Raw genomic sequence first — 21,455 nt, forward strand, 5'->3', positions numbered from 1 at the left:
CTTGGTGAGCTCTTCATCACAGAAACTTGGTTCACACCTACATCCTGGAACAACATCCTTGTGTTCACCTGGACTACCAACCCTGCTCTAATTTATAAAAGAGTTGAAGACACACCTCTTTAAAGAGCACTACATTATGATGCACACAATTCTACTACCAGAAACCCGCTACCACTCCAACCACTTGTTAACCGTATTCTTGATTTTAATCACTGAACAGCACTAGGATACCTTTTTGTTAAGTGTGTGCAACGCACAGACACACACAGACAATGGAAGAAAGAGCAACTAGCACTTTATTTAAAAAATCAAAGGCCAAACGAAAGTAATAAATAAGAAGTAGATATAATGTTACTATTGGGTGCACACTGAAGTTCAAGTTCATCAGGTTATGCCTGTCTTTGGAGTATCCATCGTGCTCTCTTGTTGCTGATTTGGGGATACTGATTCACAAAATCTGAACCCACAATCTATTCAGCCCTCATCTGGCCAGCCGCACTCCAAGTGTAAACCATGGCACATTCCAGTAGCCATACAAGACTACATGAGACAGCAGCTCACCAAAACAAGGGCCACTGCATACACCTGTTTGACAGGATCTGTCAGTACATCTTGTGGAAAACTGAGTGGTGTGAATAAATGCTACTAACAGGTCCAGGAATGGCACGCTTGATGCTCTGCGAATATCACTCAAACTGTTGCTCAGGAGCTGGCATGGTAGAGGGACTCCCAGGAGGACGGGGCAGGGCAGGATGATTCCAGTCGCACATAGGATGAGCCTCATTGATGCCATCTGGTGTATCATGGCTGAGCAGCTTCAGTCAGAGCAATAAGACTAAGCTGTTACATAAATCCCACCACCTTTTGCTCTCTGGCACATGCCCGACCAAGGCGATAATGTTTTAGATTTGAAAGTCTAGGTAATAAGCAAAAAGGTTCCTTCCAAATCTGGGATGGGCTGGCAACAGTCACGAAACAAAAGGAGTGGTGATCCAATCCAGCACCACATCAAATAACTACCCAGCAGGTGTGTAGGTTTGGAGCACAACACCCAACCCACGATCACTCCCGGAACAGGATCAACCCATGTTCTTTCGGTTGCCATATCCACGGCGGTGATCGTCCTTCCAGTCGTCCCATGCACGAGCTTTGAGGACAGCCTCATCATCGTCCTGCTCCTCCTCCTTCTTTGCTTGCTCCTCTTCCTCAACAGTGGAATCAACTAAAGGCAAGAAAAACAGACAGAGGTTAAACACAATCTCGAAGAAATTAGTCAAACTAATATACTTTGAGGACTACAGATTGACTATAGAATGAAAAATAATTAAAGTGAATAATTACTTCAGGCCTTCTTATTTTAGAGCCAAAAGGTGTATGAACAAACAACCCTTCCTTTTTTGACGAATAATATTCTTTCTTACACAAAATCAACAGAAAAAGTCTGTATTTACAATGCAGTTTAGAAAGCAGAGTTTAGGTGAGTGGCTGGCCTATATCAGAGTGGAGAGTGAAAGGGGCAGGAATTCATCCAAGCACCTTTCAGAAGGCACCACAAGCCAAACATTCACATTACCCTCATCCATAAAGGTGTTGTAGAACAGAGGAAGGCTCCTTAGTGACAACAGTCAAGCTTTTATAGTATGGTTAAAAACCAAAATTGTCACAAGCATGCAGACTTTAAAAGCAATTGTGTATGCAACAAATTGCCATTGTTCCGCCTGGGTCTGATTTCAAGGAGTTTGACATTATGGCCATTTGGTGCCAAAATAATGGTTTCTTAATATGGGTGTCAATTTTGTTACTATTCCTCCATTCAATACTTTCTTGCTAGTTGGCAGTATGTGGTTAGCTCGAAGTTTAACAATTATGATATCCTATTTTGACAAACACTTAACCCCAGCATATCCTGCTCCTATTATCAAAATGTCAGATGCACAGCTACACTTTCAAGTCTGATGCAGGGAGGAGGAAAGGGCAGTGAAAGAGTGAAGACTTTCAGGTGGTTCATATTCCAGATTGGGATGGGGCCAGCTGGCAAACTAGAACTGAATCAATTAGAAAGAACACAGCGTACATTTTAAAACAAATTAAGAGACTTGTTTATACTGAAAAATCCAAAACAAATCTAATAAAAAATACAAAGTGGACAAATGGGACAAAATAAACACTAAAGCAACATACAGTCTTTGCCAAGATGTTACAAGCCTATTCCAGGAACTAGATCATCATAAACAAGTATCTGACAGAGCACTTTCAGACCCTAGCAGCAGGAATTGAATGGTACCTACTAACAAAACTGCACACATTTTATCCACTGAGAAAACCAGAAGATGGAGCCCTCTAGGATCTCCTCACTTCAAGATCACTACAATCTACATGCTATAACTCCAACACCCACACTTCAAACCCTTACAGAACATGTGGGTGCATCAATGTTCCATTAAGAAGCGTCTAAAGATTCACACTCTGAAAAAAGTCTCATCAAATAATTTACTTTTCATCACTGAAATCTGGTAAGGAGAGAATGCACCCAGAGTCTCCCAACGAGACCATGAGAGTGAGTTCAACATCCTCAAGCCTGACATCCATGTAGACAATATCTACACGTTTAATACGGTGTACTTTACATCTGTAAATCTACTTTGATAGTGGAGAGTTTGCATAGAAATACTGCAGGTAATATGCACATTAAGTGTGTGGGCAGTCACCAGCGAATCAGTGAATCAGAAAGGATTCATGGCAACAAACATACCCAAGAGAAGCAGCATCAAAGCCCACCATCTGGCAGTCCCTATTTATTAGATGGTCATTCTACACAGATATAGTCCTGAAGATGGTCTCATAGATGTTTACCTTTTAGAGTCCGAAACATTAACAATTTACAAACATCGACCCTTATACAGTAGAACTGTTTGTATTACAAGGCTTTGCATTCTTACACTTAAGATGTTTGTTGTTAAGCTGAGTTGTACTGCTCAGTACTTCACTACATAGGACTTTTTATGAATTCAAATGTATTAGACACTTAAGTGTGATCTGGTGGATTTTTGCACATGTGACCTTTTATTTTGTTTGTACTTCCTTGAGATCTATCTATAACCCTGAATACTTATCATTTTTCTATGTCCTCAAGTATTCTTTATAGATAGACAATATTCATCATTTGAGCTAGCTTGATTGGATTATGTATGAGCAATCTAATCATGATAACAAAAATGTATTTAAAAGACAAGGATTCAAACAGGCAAGACATTCTGTCCAGGAAGCCTTCATGAATAAACCCTACTAGAGGACGTAAACGGAGTTGTCACACTCCTATTGTTGGAACCGAAACTAGAGGAACTTAGCATACAAGGATTCATCCTTCATTCATACGCACATAAAGTGACATCTCTGGATTTCCCATCACACAAAGTGACATTCCCCCCCCCCCCCCCCCATCTCACCCCACCCCCCTTCCATGACCTACTTAAAGGCAGCTGCAGCATGAACACAGCACAGGCACACCAAAGGCAAGCACATCAGCTTCAGTCTGCGTCTGGATTACGCCCCGTGCCAGGAAGTGTGTGGGGGCACCTGTGGGGCGAGCTCTCAGAAGGGGCAACGTACACAGGAGGGCAGGATAAGGAACCCGCGCACCAACTTCACAGACACCATCGCGGACTTCATTGCACAACTTACCCTCAACAATAACTGACATCCTAGTTGGAAACCTGAACTTCCACCTGGAAGACCATGCCGACCCCAACTCAAAAGCACTCACTGAAGACCCTGGAAGCTTCGGTCTCACTCAATGAGTAAAGGATCTACCCACATTGCTGTACACCTCTTGGACACAATTTTCACCACATTCCGCAATATCCAAGCCAAAGAACACCACTGCCAGAAGTGGAGAAGCATCACTGACAAGAACTGGAACACCGCTATCACACCCTCCGACCAAACACACCAACAGCCTTATCAAAGCCAACAAGAATGTCAACAATTGGATCATCTTGTGTGTGACTCCCTGGCCACCCTCTATTAGAGCATTAGAACAAGATCTAGATCCCATGCTAGTTGGTACATGCAGAAACTCAGACTGATGAAATGCCACTGCAAACTGGACGCGAACGGAGAATAAGCCAGGACAATGCAAACAGCAGCACTTTCAAATCCTCCTCAAGGCAACATCATCAAATAATTTGGCCCACCAAATGCGCTGCTCTGGTGCACCGTATCGGCCAGCACCAACAGAAGCAAATAAACATTCACCACTGTCAAGGATTTAATCTCACCAGAGGCTGCCTCCAACTTGACCACACCCTTGCAGGCCCTCTTCAACAAACTCCCTCAATTCTCCAGGGACAACAAAATCACCTCCATTTACAACAACTTCAATCTGCAACCAGACCGGACAGACCTTGCCAAAATGCCTCCCAATCTTATCCAAAGAACCAATGCTAATCTCAATGTCCGAAACGCCATTACATTTATAGGCATAAAAACTATAACTAGAGTGACCATAGTTATATATTCTATAGTTTCTCTTTTTTTCTCTTCTCTGTTCTTCCTTTCTATTCGATGCATACTATTAAAAACTTTTTGTTGACTAAGCGGCTTAATGTTCGAAGATGTAGGTGAAGCTACATGTGCTAAGAAGCAGCACACTCCTTTGAAACAATTGTATTTCACTGTCAGTTTCTATACCTTGTTTAATAAACCGATTAAAAAAGAAAAAAAAAAAAAAAAAAAAAAGAAAACACACTTAGGGCTTTCACATCAGACTGAAGATAAGGGGTGGCCGCATTTAGAGCTGATGATGATCCTCGGGTGTTTACAGCTCTTTAGCGTCAGGGTTCTCTTTATACATGGACGATCTTCCACTTACTCCCCAGTCTGTTGGTAGGTAAATAAACTGTCCATTCTTCATGCCCCACAGTTCCTACTTAGGGAAGGACTATGAACATAAGCACAATGTGAGGGTTGGATGTGTAACTGTTATATTTCTATGAAATGCTGTGTTCCATTTTAATTCTCAATTGCTTGCTAATATATTTATAAAAACAAAATTAAACCCCACCAAAAAACATAATTGAAGCAAAGAAAGCTCTTGAAGACACTACAGGTGAAAAATGGACCAAGAATTATAGACTGGAACTGAAACAGTTCTTAGCATGAGGACCACATAAGTGCACAATGCCATAGACTGCACACAGCTATTAATGAAACTGAGTCTCAATCCTCTGCATAGAAGATGGCAAGTTTAGGGAAGGGGTCCCTTCCTCGGAAACCCTATGTTCAGGCAACATCCCCTGCTTCATTTCTCCCTGCTCTGTGCAGATTGTCCCGGCCTAGTGCAGACAGTCCCTCCCCATCCCGCCTAGTTCTGTAACCACCCAGCTGCTAGTCCCAGCGGGATTCCTATAAATATGCTTCTCTATCTCCCCCATGTTTTCTATTTTCAACATCGCTCAGTCCCAAGTGTTCAACCAACACACTTTGCTCTTACCTTCTCCTCCACGTGGGATCCCTTGGTCAGGCAGGACTCCACGCTTCTGGTGCTGGTCATACCATTCGTCCACAGTCATGGTGGCCAAGCTTGGATACCCAGCACCAAAGACCCTGTCAGGGAAGTACATGCAGTGAATACAAATTATCTGCAAGAAACCATGGAGCAGGCCGTGCCCATCACAACACATTCAAGTACACAGCTGCTACTCACGTATGACCTGACAGACCACTCGAATTGTTCAGCAGACATTTCTTACGTTTTTACTAAATCATCCCCCACATTCCACCAGCCCTGCTTCCCTGTTGCCTCCCTGTAGACATCTCTGATAAATAATCATCCAATACACTATACTGCATTCCTCTGAGAAACTGGAATAGAGGCATTACAATGAAAGCATTCTGTGTGAGATTTACTGAAGTAGCAGTCTTATATGTTCATTATTTGTAAAGAAGACAGTATAGATGCAGGAAGCACGGGTGCAGATGTGTTGGACCTGGCTTTTTGACAGGGACATCCCCAAACTTTTTGCCTCCTTCCTCCTATTTTTTCTGACCTGTTGTTGTTGGCTTTTGACCTCTGGGCACTTTACCACTGCTAACCAGTGCTAAAGTGCATATGCTCTCTGGGTAAATTGTACTACTGATTAGTTTATCCATGATTGACTATTTAATTTACTTGTAAGTCCCTGGTAGAGTGCACTACATGTGCCTCGGGCAGGTAGATTAAATGCTACTAGTGGGCCTGCAGCACTGGTTGTGCCACTCATCTCAGTAGCCCCTTAACCCTGTCTCAGGCCTGCCATTGCAAGGCCTGTGTGTGCAGTTTCACTGCCACTTCGACTTGGCATTTAAAAGTACTTGCCAAGCCTAGAACTCCCCTTTTACTACATATAAGTCATCCCTAATGTGTCACCTAGGTAACCCCTAGAGCAGGGTGCTGTGTAGGTAAAAGGCAGGACATGTACCTGTGTAGTTATATGTCCTGGTAGTGTAAAACTCCTAAATTCGTTTTTACACTACTGTGAGGCCTGCTCCTTTCATAGGCTAACATTGGGGCTGCCCTCATACACTGTTGAAGTGGCAGCTGCTGAACTGAAAGGAGCAGGAAGGTCATATTTAGTATGGCCAGAATGGTAATACAAAATCCTGCTGACTGGTGAAGTCGGATTTAATATTACTATTCTAGAAATGCCACTTTTAGAAAGTGAGCATTTCTTTGCACTAAAATCTTGTTGTGCCCTTCAATCCACGTCTGGCTAGGTTTAGTTGACAGCTCCTGGTGCATTCACTCAGACACACCCCAAACACAGGGTACTCAGCCTCACTTGCATACATCTGCATTTTGAATGGGTCTTCCTGGGCTGGGAGGGTGGAGGGCCTGCCCTCACACAAAGGCCTGCCACACCCCCTACTGGGACTCTGGCAGACCGGATTGAACTGAAAAGGGGCTTGGTGCATTTCTTAGACACTCTTTGAAGTCACCCCCACTTCAAAGGCACAACTTAGTATAAAACAGGGCCTCTGCCCTACCTCATCAGACACTTGCTGGAGAAGAAACCTGAACCAGAAACTACATCCTGCCAAGAAGAACTGTCTGGCTGCTCAAAGGACTCACCTGTCTGCTTTTCTACAAAGGACTGCTGCCTTGCTGTTGGCCTGCTGCCTTGCTGAACTCTGGTCTGGCTGTAAAAGTGCTCTCCAAGGGCTTGGATAGAGCTTGCCTCCTGTTCCCTGAAGTCTCAGGACCAAAAAGACTTCTCTCTTCCTCTTGGACGCTCCGTGCGCCGAACTTTGACGCACAGCTTGTTCCGCGGCAAGAAAAACGGCGCACACCGACGCTGATCGACGCAACGTCTTTGGGACGACCAAAACTTTGACGCACGGCCTCGCAAGGACATCGCCGCCCGACTTCCCGGGAGAAATCTACGCGACGCCTGCCGTGAGATCAAAACTTTGACGCACGGCCTTGCAAGGACAACGCCGCCCAACTCCGCAGGAGAAATCGACGCGACACCTGACGTGAGATCGAAACTTTGACGCACGGCCTCGCAAGGACAACGCCGCCCGACTCCGCAGGAGAAATCAACGCGACGCCTGCCGTGAGATCGAAACTTCGACACGCAGCCCCGCAGAACGACGCGCAGCCGGAAAACAAGCAGGAAAATCCCCGCAGACCCGGGACATCTGGTACTCCCCGCAAACCACAGTAAGAGACTGTCCGCGCGCCGGAAAACGACGCCCAACTCCCCGCGTGGAAAATAACGACGCAAGTCCGTGTGTGCTGAGGAGAAATCGACGCACACACCAGTTTTCCACGCACCTCTTCTCCTGTGGCCCTCTGAGGAGATTTTCCACCAGAAACCAGGTACTTTGTGTTTGAAAGAGACTTTGTTTACTTTCTAAAGACTTAAGACACTTTCTATCACTTTTCAGTGATATCTTTACAAATTCGTATTGCAACTTTGATCGTTTTGACCTGAAGATACCCAGATAAATATTATATATTTTTCTAAACACTGTGTGGTGTATTTTTGTGGTGTTATGCTATGGTGTTGTATGATTTATTGCACAAATGCTTTACACATTGCCTTCTAAGTGAACTCTGACTGCTCGTGCCAAGCTACCGGAGGGTGAGCACAGGCTGATTTAGGATTGTGTGTGACTTACCCTGACTAGAGTGAGGGTTCTTGCTTGGACAGAGGGCAACCTGACTGCCAACCAAAAACCCAATTTCTAACATTGGTGATCAGCGGTGAGGATAGGACTTGTGTTTGTGCAGTGACATACAATAGCTAAGTATTTCACTACCTACCCACAGTTGAAGGTCAACTTGATTTTTCATCTTTTTTTGGCTGTTGGTTCTCTGATGTCTTCCTGGATATACTATTGATATTTTGGACTTAGAATTTTGTTTTTTGCTGATAAGATCTTATCAGAATGTGATTGTGTACCTACTCATTCTTTGTTCGTACTGACCACCTCACTAAGGCTGACCTAAGGAAGCTTTGCAGAAAATGGGGCCTTCTTGTAGCAAGGAGATCTACTAAGGCAGAGATGCTCCATCACTACATAGTCTGGGGGGAGGAAAGATGGGCAGAGAGAGAGGCAGCAAGAAACCAAATGACTAAGTACCCCTCAGATGAGGAGGAGGACTACGCACCTGAGGAGGAAGACTACTCAGATTTGGACAGTGACCCAGAAATAGATGAATGGCTCCGAGGTCAAAGGCGACAGGAGCAACAATTAGAGGAGTATCTTGCAGAGGTTGAGGCAAAAAGACTCTTAGCCCTGGAAGAAGAAAAGATTGCAGCTCAAGAGCTGAGCTGTAAAGAGCTGAAACTGGAGGCCGGAAGGGCAGAGTCCAGTTCAGATGGTGGCAGCAAAAATCTTGCATCTAGTACTGCTGAAGGAGGGCACAAGCCCAGAGATGTGGTGCCCAACTTGAAGAAGGGAGTTGACACACCCCAGGCGGTTCAAGGGTATGAGGTAGTTCCCGTTATGCACAGGGTCCCTGAGAAGGATTGGGGAACTGGCACAGGGAGTCATATTCCTACTGGGGGGAGGGACACTTTACTGACTCTAGCAGAGAGTGACCGAGAAAAGGGTTCCCCCCCTGGTGGACATCCTGGATATAGAGTGTAGAGACATCCCAGAAGAGTATGGGTTGAGTGTCAGGGACAGACTGATACTGTCTCACCAGTCTCAGGAGGGTGAAGTAGAGTGCTTTTCCAAGGTTGAGTTACTGGGTGGTTGGGTGAAGGGTACTGTGGTTAATACATGTGAAGGGCAGAGTGATGTGATTGCTGGAGAGCATGTGTCTGGTCCTTATTTTCCAGAGCTACGCCAACACCAGGTGGAGAGTGAGTTCTCTGACCCCAGGGAACTTACAATGGAGGCAGACTTCTGGGTGAGTACCAGAGAGTCTGAAGAGGCATTTGGGGGTGCTCCTGAAGGGAGTGGTCTAGGTGGTTCCCAACCAAGTGTGGTGGGAAAGGATTGTAGTGTCCCAGGTAGGTCCCAGGTCCTAGAGGGTTCCATGAGGGAACACCAGGAGGGAAGCCTAGCCTGTACCGTAGGGCCACCTTTTGAGGGAAGCCCCGCAGTGTCAGAAGAACTTGGGGGGGGTGACTGTAGCCAGCATCCCAACAGTTCTGGTGTCTGGCAGTACCCCTCCTAGTGAGGGGGTGCAGAAGTCCAGACATAGGGTTGAGAGGGGGTTGCAGACCCCAGTGGAGGACCGAGAGTCAGGGGACAGCTCTGAGAGCAGAGCCCCCCAGGAATGACCCAGGTGAAACCGTTTCTGGTTTGGGGGAAACCCAGACTCTGCCGGATGGGCAGAGGTCGGGAGACCTGCGCCAACCAGACTCTTGTGTGGCCCTTGGGGACGGTGTGTCCCTTGTGGGGGGTGAGAGTGCCCCCGAGGAAGTCCTGGCATGCCAGGCAAAGATTCAACCTCAAGGTGGTGACTCTGGGTTGGATACCCAGGTTCAGAGGTTAAACTCTGACCTGGTGGGAGGTAGATGTGCCTCCCAAGAAGTCCTGCTGTGCCAGGCAATTGTCCAACCTCAGGGTGCTGACTCTGGGTTGGATAACCGGGTTCAGAGGTTAAACTCTGACCTGGTGGGTGGTAGGTGTGCCCCCCAGAAAGTCCTGGCGTGCCAGGCAATTGTTCAACCTCAGGGTGGTGACTCTGGGTTGGATGACCAGGTTCAGAGGTTAAACTCTGACCTGGTGGGAGGTAGGTGTGCCTCCCTGGAAGTCCTGGCCTGCCAGGCAATGGGTCAACCTCAGGGTGGTGACTCTGGGTTGGCTAACCAGGTTCAGGGGATAAGCTCTGACCTGTTGGGAGGTAGGCGTGCCCCCCAGGAAGTCCTGGTGTACCAGGCAGTAGTCCAACCTCAGGGTGCTGACTCTGGGTTGGATAACCGGGTTCAGAGGTTAAACTCTGACCTGGTGGGGGGTAGGTGTGCCCCCCAGAAAGCCCTGGCGTGCCAGGCAGTTGCCCAACCTCAGGGTGGTGACCCTAGGTTGGAGAACCAGGTCCAGATGTTAAACTCTGACCTGGTGGAGGGTCAGTGTGCCCTCCAGGAAGTCCTGGCGTGCAAGGCAATTGTTCAACTTCAGGGTGGTGACTGAGTTGAATGGTCAGGTGCAGAGGTTAAACTCTGACCTGGTGGGGGGTAGGTGTGCCTCCCAGGAAGTCCTGGTTTGCCAGGCAGTGATCCAGTCTGAGGGTACAGACCCTGGGCTGGAAGACCAGGTTCAGGGTGTCCCCCCGGACCTGGAGGGAGGGGCTACTGATAACAGTGCCCCTACCATGTTGTCTTCTGAGGAGGCCACTCCTAGTTGGAGGGTGCTGGACCCCAGAAGGGAGGGCAGGGGGAGGGAAGCCTCACCCCGGGCCCTAGTCCAACCTGAAGGTACAGGCCCCAGGTTGGAGGGCCAGTTGCAGGTTAACAGCCCTGCACTGGTGGAGGAATGGTACAGGGTGACTTCTGTAAGCACCCTGACCATGTTGGACTCTGGGGGTACCGCTCCAGGAGGGAGGGTACAGAGCCCCAGAGGGGAGGACCAGGTTCAGGCTGTCATCCCTGACCTGGTGGAAGGGAGAGTGGTTAAAGGGTGCCCAGCACCGGGGGCTACCGCCCCCACTCTCCACAGCCACAGTGGTTGGAGAGCTTTGAGAGGCCTGGGGCCTGGCTCTCATCCCTGGCAGCTGTCAGTAATCACTGTGGCTTGCTGTCCGAGTGGACAGAGTTATCCCTGGGGAGGGGACAAGTGTCACAGCCCGGGGGTAGAGTGGGCAACACCACTGTGTTGGTCATGGTGGTACTATCCTGCTCCTGGGATACATCTGTGAGCAAGGTAAGGTTAGGTGCTGCACAGATGGGATCCGCAGGTAAGGAGAAAAGTTCCCCATGGGTTGGCTTAGTGGGCCCTGAGAGTATGGACAGAGGGATCCAATTGGAGTCAGGAAGGCGAAGAACTGGAGCATGCCCCTGCTGTTGTGGGCCTGGGTCCTTGTTCTGTCGCCTCAAACAGGGAAGTACATCAGGATAGTGATTGTTCTCCCCTGGCTTTAGGCTGGTAGGGGGTCATGTTGGACCTGGCTTTTTGACAGGGACATCCCCAAACTTTTTGTCTCCTTCCTCCTATTTTTTCTGACCTGTTGTTGTTGGCTTTTGACCTCTGGGCACTTTACCACTGCTAACCAGTGCTAAAGTGCATATGCTCTCTGGGTAAATTGTACTACTGATTGGTTTATCCATGATTGACTATTTAATTTACTTGTAAGTCCCTGGTAGAGTGCACTACATGTGCCTCGGGCAGGTAGATTAAATGCTACTAGTGGGCCTGCAGCACTGGTTGTGCCACCCACCTCAGTAGCCCCTTAACCCTGTCTCAGGCCTGCCATTGCAAGGCCTGTGTGTGCAGTTTCACTGCCACTTCGACTTGGCATTTAAAAGTACTTGCCAAGCCTAGAACTCCCCTTTTACTACATATAAGTCATCCCTAATGTGTGCCCTAGGTAACCCCTAGAGCAGGGTGCTGTGTAGGTAAAAGGCAGGACATGTACCTGTGTAGTTATATGTCCTGGTAGTGTAAAACTCCTAAATTCGTTTTTACACTACTGTGAGGCCTGCTCCTTTCATAGGCTAACATTGGGGCTGCCCTCATACACTGTTGAAGTGGCAGCTGCCGATCTGAAAGGAGCAGGAAGGTCATATTTAGTATGGCCAGAATGGTAATACAAAACCCTGCTGACTGGTGAAGTCGGATTTAATATTACTATTCTAGAAATGCCACTTTTAGAAAGTGAGCATTTCTTTGCACTAAAATCTTGTTGTGCCCTTCAATCCACGTCTGGCTAGGTTTAGTTGACAGCTCCTGGTGCATTCACTCAGACACACCCCAAACACAGGGTACTCAGCCTCACTTGCATACATCTGCATTTTGAATGGGTCTTCCTGGGCTGGGAGGGTGGAGGGCCTGCCCTCACACAAAGGCCTGCCACACCCCCTACTGGGACTCTGGCAGACAGGATTGAACTGAAAAGGGGCTTGGTGCATTTCTTAGACACTCTTTGAAGTCACCCCCACTTCAAAGGCACAACTTAGTATAAAACAGGGCCTCTGCCCTACCTCATCAGACACTTGCTGGAGAAGAAACCTGAACCAGAAACTACATCCTGCCAAGAAGAACTGCCTGGCTGCTCAAAGGACTCACCTGTCTGCTTTTCTACAAAGGACTGCTGCCTTGCTGTTGGCCTGCTGCCTTGCTGAACTCTGGTCTGGCTGTAAAAGTGCTCTCCAAGGGCTTGGATAGAGCTTGCCTCCTGTTCCCTGAAGTCTCAGGACCAAAAAGACTTCTCTCTTCCTCTTGGACGCTCCGTGCGCCGAACTTTGACGCACAGCTTGTTCCGCGGCAAGAAAAACGCCGCACACCGACGCTGATCGACGCGACGTCTTTGGGACGACCGAAACTTTGACGCACGGCCTCGCAAGGACAACGCCGCCCAACTTCCTGGGAGAAATCGACGCGACGCCTGCCGTGAGATCAAAACTTTGACGCACGGCCTCGCAAGGAGAACGCCGCCCAACTCCGCAGGAGAAATCGACGCGACACCTGCCGTGAGATCGAAACTTTGACGCACGGCCTCGCAAGGACAACGCCGCCCGACTCCGCAGGAGAAATCAACGCGACGCCTGCCGTGAGATCGAAACTTCGACGCGCAGCCCCGCAGAACGACGCGCAGCCGGAAAACAAGCAGGAAAATCCACGCACAGACCCGGGACATCTGGTACTCCCCGCAAACCACAGTAAGAGACTGTCCGCGCGCCGGAAAACAACGCCCAACTCCCCGCGTGGAAAATAACGACGCAAGTCCGTGTGTGCTGAGGAGAAATCGACGCACACACCAGTTTTCCACGCACCTCTTCTCCTGTGGCCCTCTGAGGAGATTTTTCACCAGAAACCAGGTACTTTGTGTTTGAAAGAGACTTTGTTTACTTTCTAAAGACTTAAGACACTTTCTATCACTTTTCAGTGATATCTTTACAAATTCGTATTGCAACTTTGATCGTTTTGACCTGAAGATACCCAGATAAATATTATATATTTTTCTAAACACTGTGTGGTGTATTTTTGTGGTGTTATGCTATTGTGTTGTATGATTTATTGCACAAATGCTTTACACATTGCCTTCTAAGTTAACTCTGACTGCTCGTGCCAAGCTACCGGAGGGTGAGCACAGGCTGATTTTGGATTGTGTGTGACTTACCCTGACTAGAGTGAGGGTTCTTGCTTGGAAAAACCCCATTTCTAACAAGATGCAATAGAGCAACTTGCTCTGATCTCTGGGTAAAGTCTGTGCTTTCATTTCAGTGTATGTCCATCCTCGAGCACCTGCTGTGCTGTTTAAACAGGTTTTGCTTCATGTTGAGAGCCTCTCTACTCCAGCAACAGAGGTCTGAACATAAACATCACCCAGTGACTGTTTTGAATACAACACAAAACAACTATGGTGGCTCCACTATCTGGTTCATTGCAAATTGATCTGCCTTCTTAGGGATATAAGGTGCTGTTTTGCAAGATGAGAGAGCATCAGTTCAAACATCTAAAATGCTGAATTAAGCTGAGAGACAAGTCTATTGGGAATGGTAGAGTTATTAACCTCTCTCGTTTTTAGAATAAATTCCATCTTTAACTGATAACAAGCCTGTGAGCTTAAGTTTTGTGTGCTGTGTGTTGTCCACTGTGGGGTCTAACAGGTTCCCTCAATTGAAGGTGGGGTTGATTATAATAGCCTGCACCTCTTTCCTAAAACCTGACACTTGCAGCTATGCGTGACTTCTTAGGATTATCCCAGTCACCAACTGCGAACTTGCCATGCCTGCAGCATCTAGTGCAGACTTTAGGCACGTGTTGGGTATTGTTTTTCCTTCCTCTGTGAACAAGCTTGTCCTTTTTTGATATTGCTCTGGGAGGTGTTTCATTACCTCTCCCACTTTTCCCCCAAAGTTAGCAGGCATATCCGTTCAAAAGGGTGTTGGATTTTGAGACGTGCCATTGCGTTGTAGCTACTCTTACATTTTCACCCCAACATCTCAATTCTTTGACTAATTTTTAGGAGGTGGTCCAGTTGATGTTGGAACGTTGTCCATCTTCCTCACAGTAGCCACAATGATTGAGTCCACTGTCTCATTACCTCATAGGTAGGGCTGGTCTAGCGTAGAGCGTTTGTATTTAATTTCTATCCTCTACCTTTTCAGTTTGCAGGTCGCCAGTTCTTTAAATGACTCTCTTCTTCCCTGGGTAGCATCGGCAGGAATGGACACTTGCTTTGTGAGGGGAGGAGTGTGTCTTCTTCCTCCAGCTGGGCCCCATATTTGTCAGCCGCCCTCTTCACCACTGTTATACATGGCAATGTAATCCGAACACAAAGGCATAGACTGGTACGTGTCAACTCCCTCTTCTGGTGAGTCATTGTCGAGATCATGCCACTGGTCTGCAACGCTGCTGCGGTCCTGGAAAATTCCCCAAGCCTCAGGGTCATCCTCTTCGTAGAACATCTTTCTTTCTGTGTCTATGGAATGTTTGGAGGCTCGCGGTTGACAAACTCTGCATCCTCATAGCTCTTCTCCATTAAAAGTTTTGCTGGGATTCGAAATTCCCAAAGAAAGCATCAAAATCCTTTTTCTTTATTAATATTGCTGCCATCTTGGCCTCCAGCTGCTTCCTCTTTTGTTCAACTTAGAGCGCCCTATCTTTGATGTTGAGCTCAGGCGGAAGTGTTCTCTTTGTTGTTGGTGCAGAGGTTTCAGCTGCTGGCTTCCTTGTTCTCTTCCACTCTTGCTAATCTGTTGATGCCAAAGTTTTTTGTTTTTTTTTTGGGAGGAGGAAGGGAAGAGGGCGTACTCTATCAGTGTCTTTAGAATGGGACCTAGGAGTCTCTTATTTTACTTGCCTTCGGTCAGAGTGCTTCAGCACAGAGATATTCTTTGCAGGTTTCGATTCTTAAGTCTTCAGCTAAGTTGACTCATGTTTTTAGTGTGTTACTTGCACACACCTCTCCTTCGGCTTCTTCTGAGACTGCTCCTGTGCTGAATCAATTGTCTCCACTGCAGTTTCAAAGTCTCCCTGAGCCACTTCAGCTTCCCACTCGCTCGATAATCTGAGGTCTCTTGTGACAAGCTGTCTTTCTTCTGGGCCTGCATATGAAAGGTACCCGTCTCTGCTTCTCCATCCTTTGAAGGGTCTTTGGCTTGAACTTGGCACACGCTTCAGAGCCCTTGGTGCTGTGTCCCTACGTAGGAAAAGCTTGCAGGACTTGGTGGCTGTCTCTCTGGGCAACTTTATTGCAGCACTCAGGGAGCAATCTAAAGGGCATTTTCTTCATAGCGCCCAGCAATTCTAACGCCCTAGCAGTGCATTGACGGACCAACCCACTCAACCACGTGTTGGACCTACTTTGTTTTTCAATGGATTTCGGTTATCTTCTCCCCCTTTGTACATGATGTTGATTGTAGATTTATTTTCTTTCAGAATTCTCTCAACAATCTGTCGACTTTCTTTACTTCTCTTTCATCATCTTTAAAGGTTCAACTGTTGCTTCCAGACCCCAAACATAACATAAGACAGTAACCACACACAAACTTCTGAGGCAGGCATCTGATGTCACAAGTCGGATAGACAAGTCACCAAATGGTAACAGACTCAGCTGTCCACAAAAAAAAAAAAAAAAAAAAAAAAAAAAAAAAAAAGAAGAAGAAACAGGACTAAGAAGAGAATTTCAGACTCAACTGCTATATGGCGGAAAATACACAGCACATGCACCCAGAAATGATTCAACCTGCAAAAATTGTACCTATAATGTAATCACAATCTTTTTCTTTTACAAGTTAAAGAACTATTGGGGTATGCCCATCATTGAACGCCTGTGTAAACCGTTTTAGTATCTAACCCTACAACTATATCATGTGATCAGCCTTGATTTTATGATCCTGGCTAGCATAAGTGTGCCAAGGGCTAAATGGCACATGGTCATACAACTGAAGTGCAGCAGAATTGCAGCCCCACAACACAAATGTTAAACAATATGGTCACAAATAATGCCTGGACATTTCACATTACCACAGAGGCATTTACATTATTAAATAATTAAATTAATGTAACTGAAAGAAAATTATAAGAATGAAACAAATCTATGAAGGATATTGCTGGATCAGTAGTTATTCAGGATTAATTTCCCATATGAAGTAGATAGATTAGGTTGGGATGTTTATTGTTAATTAATGTTGTTCTCCCCCGATTCCAGGGCCTAACTATTATATTGGGGGAGTTCTTTTTTTTTTTTTTTTTTTTTATTGTGAGGTCTAAAAGAGATGCTTTAACCATGTCTGGGAGGCATACACCTGCCTCTTGCATCAATAGGGTCCATCTTCTGCTTCGCCAAACAGTTCATACACTACGTGTTCACCTAATCAGTTTGGTACAGAACCTATATCATTGCAGTAGGGGTCCTAATTTTAGATCCGGATCCTTTCAGTGCTGGACAAGGAGACCTGGATGTTCTCAATAACTATTTTATATGAATATTGGTTCCTTGTAGAGTCAATCAATCTAAATGTATTTTATTTGAAATAGTGACAATATGTCTTGCACTCTAGTGCTGACACTAGGACCCTCCTGTTTAAGCTCCTTTGATAGGCTGCATCTGGAGAATGTGATGGCGACATACTTTTGCACAGCATGTCAGCAGGTGGCAGCTCATGGTGGTGCCAACTGGCGCTTTGCTAGTCTGGCCTTTCCTATGTGATGGGTGGGGACTGGGTACGCTCATGAGGCAAATGCGTCAACTTGCACCCGAAACAGGTAATGTGAAACCAATGCCTGTGGCACTGGCACAGAGATGGTAGAGGTCACTTACTTGGCCTGGGCTGCATCTCTGGTCAGGATGAAAGGCTTCATTGGCGGTCTTGCTCGCCTTGCACCACGGGATGACAAAGCCAGCTGGAAAGAAGAAGAGAATCAAGCGAGTCAGAAGCCCTGAGCAACACACACGAAGGAACAAGAGCATGAGGCAAGAATGAACCTTGAGAACAATGACTTCAATTAAGAATGGCAGGGTAAACAAGAGAGCCTCTGTAGGAAGCTGGCCTGGTGTGTGGTGAGCACCTATGGCGTGATTATCAGGTCCAGGTATCCCCTATTAGTGAGGTGTTGTCAGTGCCTAGGAAGCCCGGGTTCTCTAGAGGTAGCTGTGGATGAGCAGCCAAGACTTATCTAGGAGACATGCAAAGCTTAGGCAAAACCACTATAGTCGCACAACACTCACACACATGAAATAACCACAGTGTTACAAAAATAAAGGTACTTTGATATGGTAACACAAATACTAAACTACTGTATAGGCAATACCCCAACTGGAGGCAAGTAAACACTATTATGTACACATTAGGAGTAAGTGATTAGCATAAAATGCAATAGAAAACAGTGAAAACAATAGTCAGTACCAAAGGCCTTGGGTGGGGGGGCAAACCATATAATTAGTAAGTAAGTGGAATGTGAAAGTAATATGGTAGGGTTGGGCCCCCACCTAAGGAAGTGGAATCAGTATAGGGGAGCTGGAAGAACTAGGAACCCCACATGGTAAGTACCAGAATGGCCCTCAGCAACCAGGAGAAAAGAGGTAACTGGTTCTCCCCAAACCCACCAAAACGACTTCAGAAGAGGATTTTGCAAGACCCAGACAAGACTGCAAGAAACCAAAGGTGGATCCTGGTAGAGGAAAACCTGTAAAGGAATGGGACCAAGTACAGTTTATGTTGGAGTGTCCGGTTGTGGCAGAAGCCACTACCCACTGGTCTGTGGATGCAGGACCAGGTCGACAGTGAACGAAAACAGTCAGCAGTGCAACAATGGAGAAGCTGAAGAGTTCCTGAAGTGATGCAGTCGACGTCCCATGCCAGAAGAAGGATTGCAGTCTGTCAGTAGCTTAAAAAAAACACCACCAATAAGCCTTGGCAAAGTAAAATGTTGTGGAAGAAGAAATGCGGAGCTGCCGGGGACCAGCAAGGTCCAGGAGGACTCAACCCAGGGAGGGGAGTCCCAGGTGACCCTCAGCAGTGAGGAGAGTCACAGGACTGGCCGCAGCAAGCACAGGAGATGCGGTGAGGCCCATGCAGCCCACTACGTCACTGGAGAAGTACGCAGAGGGCTGAAGCAAAACAGAGCCTGAGGATCACTTCAGGGAGATGGCAACAAGCCTCGGAAGCTGCAAGAGACGCAGTGCATGGGGGTACTATACTGCGTGGAAAAGCAAGGACTAACCGTCTCCAAAGTTGGACAGCTGGCAGAGAGGACCAAGGGGACCACTCCAGACCACTACCTGTGATGCAGGATCCACGCAGCTCTGAAGGAGAGGAGATCCATGCAGCCAGTCGCCGTTGAAGTTTGTGCCTGCTCATTCAGGGGAGTGACTCCTTCACTCCAAGGGAGATTCATTTTTGCTTCTCGTGCAGACTGAAGATGTGTCACCCTCAGAGGATGCACAGCCGCTGAAATGTTGCAGTTACTGGAAGGAGCCATGGAAACAATGTTGCAAGCAGAGTCGTCGCTGTGGATGCAGATTCTCGGTTCCTGGAGGGTCCAGTTTCAGTTCCAATGGCCAGAAGGTGAAGTAAACGATGCAGAGGAGTCCTGCTGGAATCTTGCACGTCGAATCTGAGGACCCCAAATAGCCCAGGAAGGGGGATTGGTCATCTTGCGGGATGATCACCTATCAGGAGGGGGCTGTGATGACACCTGCCGCTCCTGGCCACTCAGATGGTCCCAGAGGCCTTTGTCCATCTTGCATTCAAGACTGCAGAATCAACTGACCACCTGGAGGAGCTCTGGGCACCACCCCTGGCGTATTGATGGGCAGGGGAGTGGTTACTTCCTTTTCCATTGTCCAGTTTCGCACCAGAGCAGGGTCCAGAGGTCCCTGGACTAGTGACAACCACTTTATGCATGGAAGGCACCAAACGTGCCCTTCAAAGCATACCAGTGACTTGGGGAGGCTACCCCTCCCAAGCCATGTAACACTTATTTCTAAAGGAAGAGGATGTTGCCACTCTCTCCTAAAGGAAATCCATTGTTCTGCCCTCCTGGGCTTGAGCTGGTCAAGCAGCAGAGGGGCAGAAACCTGTCTGTAGGATGGCAGCAGCATGGGCTGCCCGGGAAAACCTTGCAAACTGGTAGGAGCAAAAGGTGGGGGGTCCTCTAAGGAGCCCCCAGAGTGCATGGAATCATACAACCAATACTAGCAACAGTATTGGGTTAGGAGTCCGACATGTTCGATAGCAAAAATGTCCAGGTTTGGAGTTACCATTATGTAGCTGGGCACGGGTAGTGACTAGTGTCCAGTACATGGGTAAAATGGCTTTCCAGCACTTATGAAGTCCAGGAAAATGGAGCTGGAGTTCGTAGGGGCACTTCTGCTCATGTAGGGGTGACCTCCCACACAGATACCTGCACCCTGCCCTCTGGACTAGGAGGGCCTACCATAGGGGTAACTTACAGTGACTTGATGCAATGACCTGAAGTGAAAGGGTGCATGCACCTTTTCATGCAGGCTACAATGGCAGGCCTGCAAACACATTTTACATGGGCTCCCATGGGTGGCTTAACACATGCTGAAGCCCATGGAGAACCCCTGGTGCCCCAATGCCCTGGGTACCATGTAATAGGGACTTATATGGGGGCACGAGTATGCCAAATGTGGGGTGTGTGAAGTCCCACCAACCAAATTTAGAGGGCGAATGCACAGTCACTAGGGTCCTAGTTAGAAGAATCCCAGTGAACACAGTCAAAACACACTGACAGCAGGCAAATAGTGGGGGTAACCATGCAAGAAAAGAGGCTACTTTCCTACAGCCGCATGGTGGTTCTACCACCAATCTACTCGACCACTTGCTCTGGTGAGTTTTATTTTATGAGGTTGAGCTATTTCTAGATCCTACGTGACTCTTCTGGCAAGTGGACAAAGAACAGGTGTTCTGTTCAGTCACAAACTGAATTAGCAATTAAGATGCCTTTAAATCGTATTCTTGTCACATTTGCTCTGTGTTCAGAGACAGAGGTCAAAAGTCAGTTTGTCTTCTTGCAATGCAAATACTTTTCCTCGCCATTGCAGAGTTCAAGGATTTTTTTTTTTAAGTTGAACTGTCTGACCTATGTGAAATAAAAGGCTTTTGGTATCAGGTTTTTCCTTACACACAACATTCAGATAACTAAGTCACCTTTACAAACATTTCAAAATATATTTCAGTAGCTGTGAAAGACCATTTTTTGTACTTGTGTGATGAAAAAAATATTTGAATAGGATGAAAAAAAGTCAGAACACTTTACTTGGTGATGTGCAAATGATATGTTTTCTGGAATCCAATTTTCACAGATTATTGTTAATACACTATATAGTTTTATCAGTAAAGCTGCAAGTTAGTGGGAAGGTTTTTGGCCATTTCTTGGAAATGCCAGGTCTGTAAATGACAGTGCGCTACCACATTATGCTTTATATATTTATTAAAAGTGAGTGTTTATGCATAAACTGAGAAACACTCCTGCCCTGTTGGCAAAGCTATTAGTAAACTAAGAGGCAAGCCATGCATGGATCATGTGTACCCTATATGTGGGCTAGATTTATTTTACAGGGAACAAACGTTTAGTGTATTTAATCAAACAAAGATTTATTTATTTTTAACAGCAGAAATGCTGAACTCACATATCTGAAGGTGCACTCATATGTGAGAATGAAGAAAAAGGAGACTAAACTACAATATTTGCATAGGATCACACAATTTGAGAACAGTTTACAGGTCAAGTACATTACAAATTATTCAAGCTACTCGACCTGCACGTCTAGTAACATTTTTATAATGTTTAGAGGCCTGTATAGAGAGCTTGGGTGAAAGAGAAGC

General features: G+C 46.7%; 1 protein-coding gene across 1 annotated transcript in view; it reads right to left on the minus strand.

Moving 5' to 3' along the window:
• Positions 1-278: 278 nt before the first annotated feature.
• The window catches only part of IGBP1 (immunoglobulin binding protein 1), a 45,577-nt gene continuing 24,400 nt past the window's right edge, over positions 279-21,455 (minus strand). The window contains exons 4-6 of the mRNA XM_069209891.1: positions 17,423-17,505; positions 5,492-5,604; positions 279-1,222 (exon numbers count right to left, since the gene is read on the minus strand). Of these exons, the coding sequence (XP_069065992.1) occupies positions 1,080-1,222; positions 5,492-5,604; positions 17,423-17,505 (339 nt within the window). The 3' untranslated portion in view covers positions 279-1,079. The remainder of the gene's footprint in view (positions 1,223-5,491; positions 5,605-17,422; positions 17,506-21,455) is intronic.

This window comes from Pleurodeles waltl, chromosome 2_1, assembly GCF_031143425.1.
Source record: "Pleurodeles waltl isolate 20211129_DDA chromosome 2_1, aPleWal1.hap1.20221129, whole genome shotgun sequence".
Taxonomy (NCBI): domain Eukaryota; kingdom Metazoa; phylum Chordata; class Amphibia; order Caudata; family Salamandridae; genus Pleurodeles; species Pleurodeles waltl.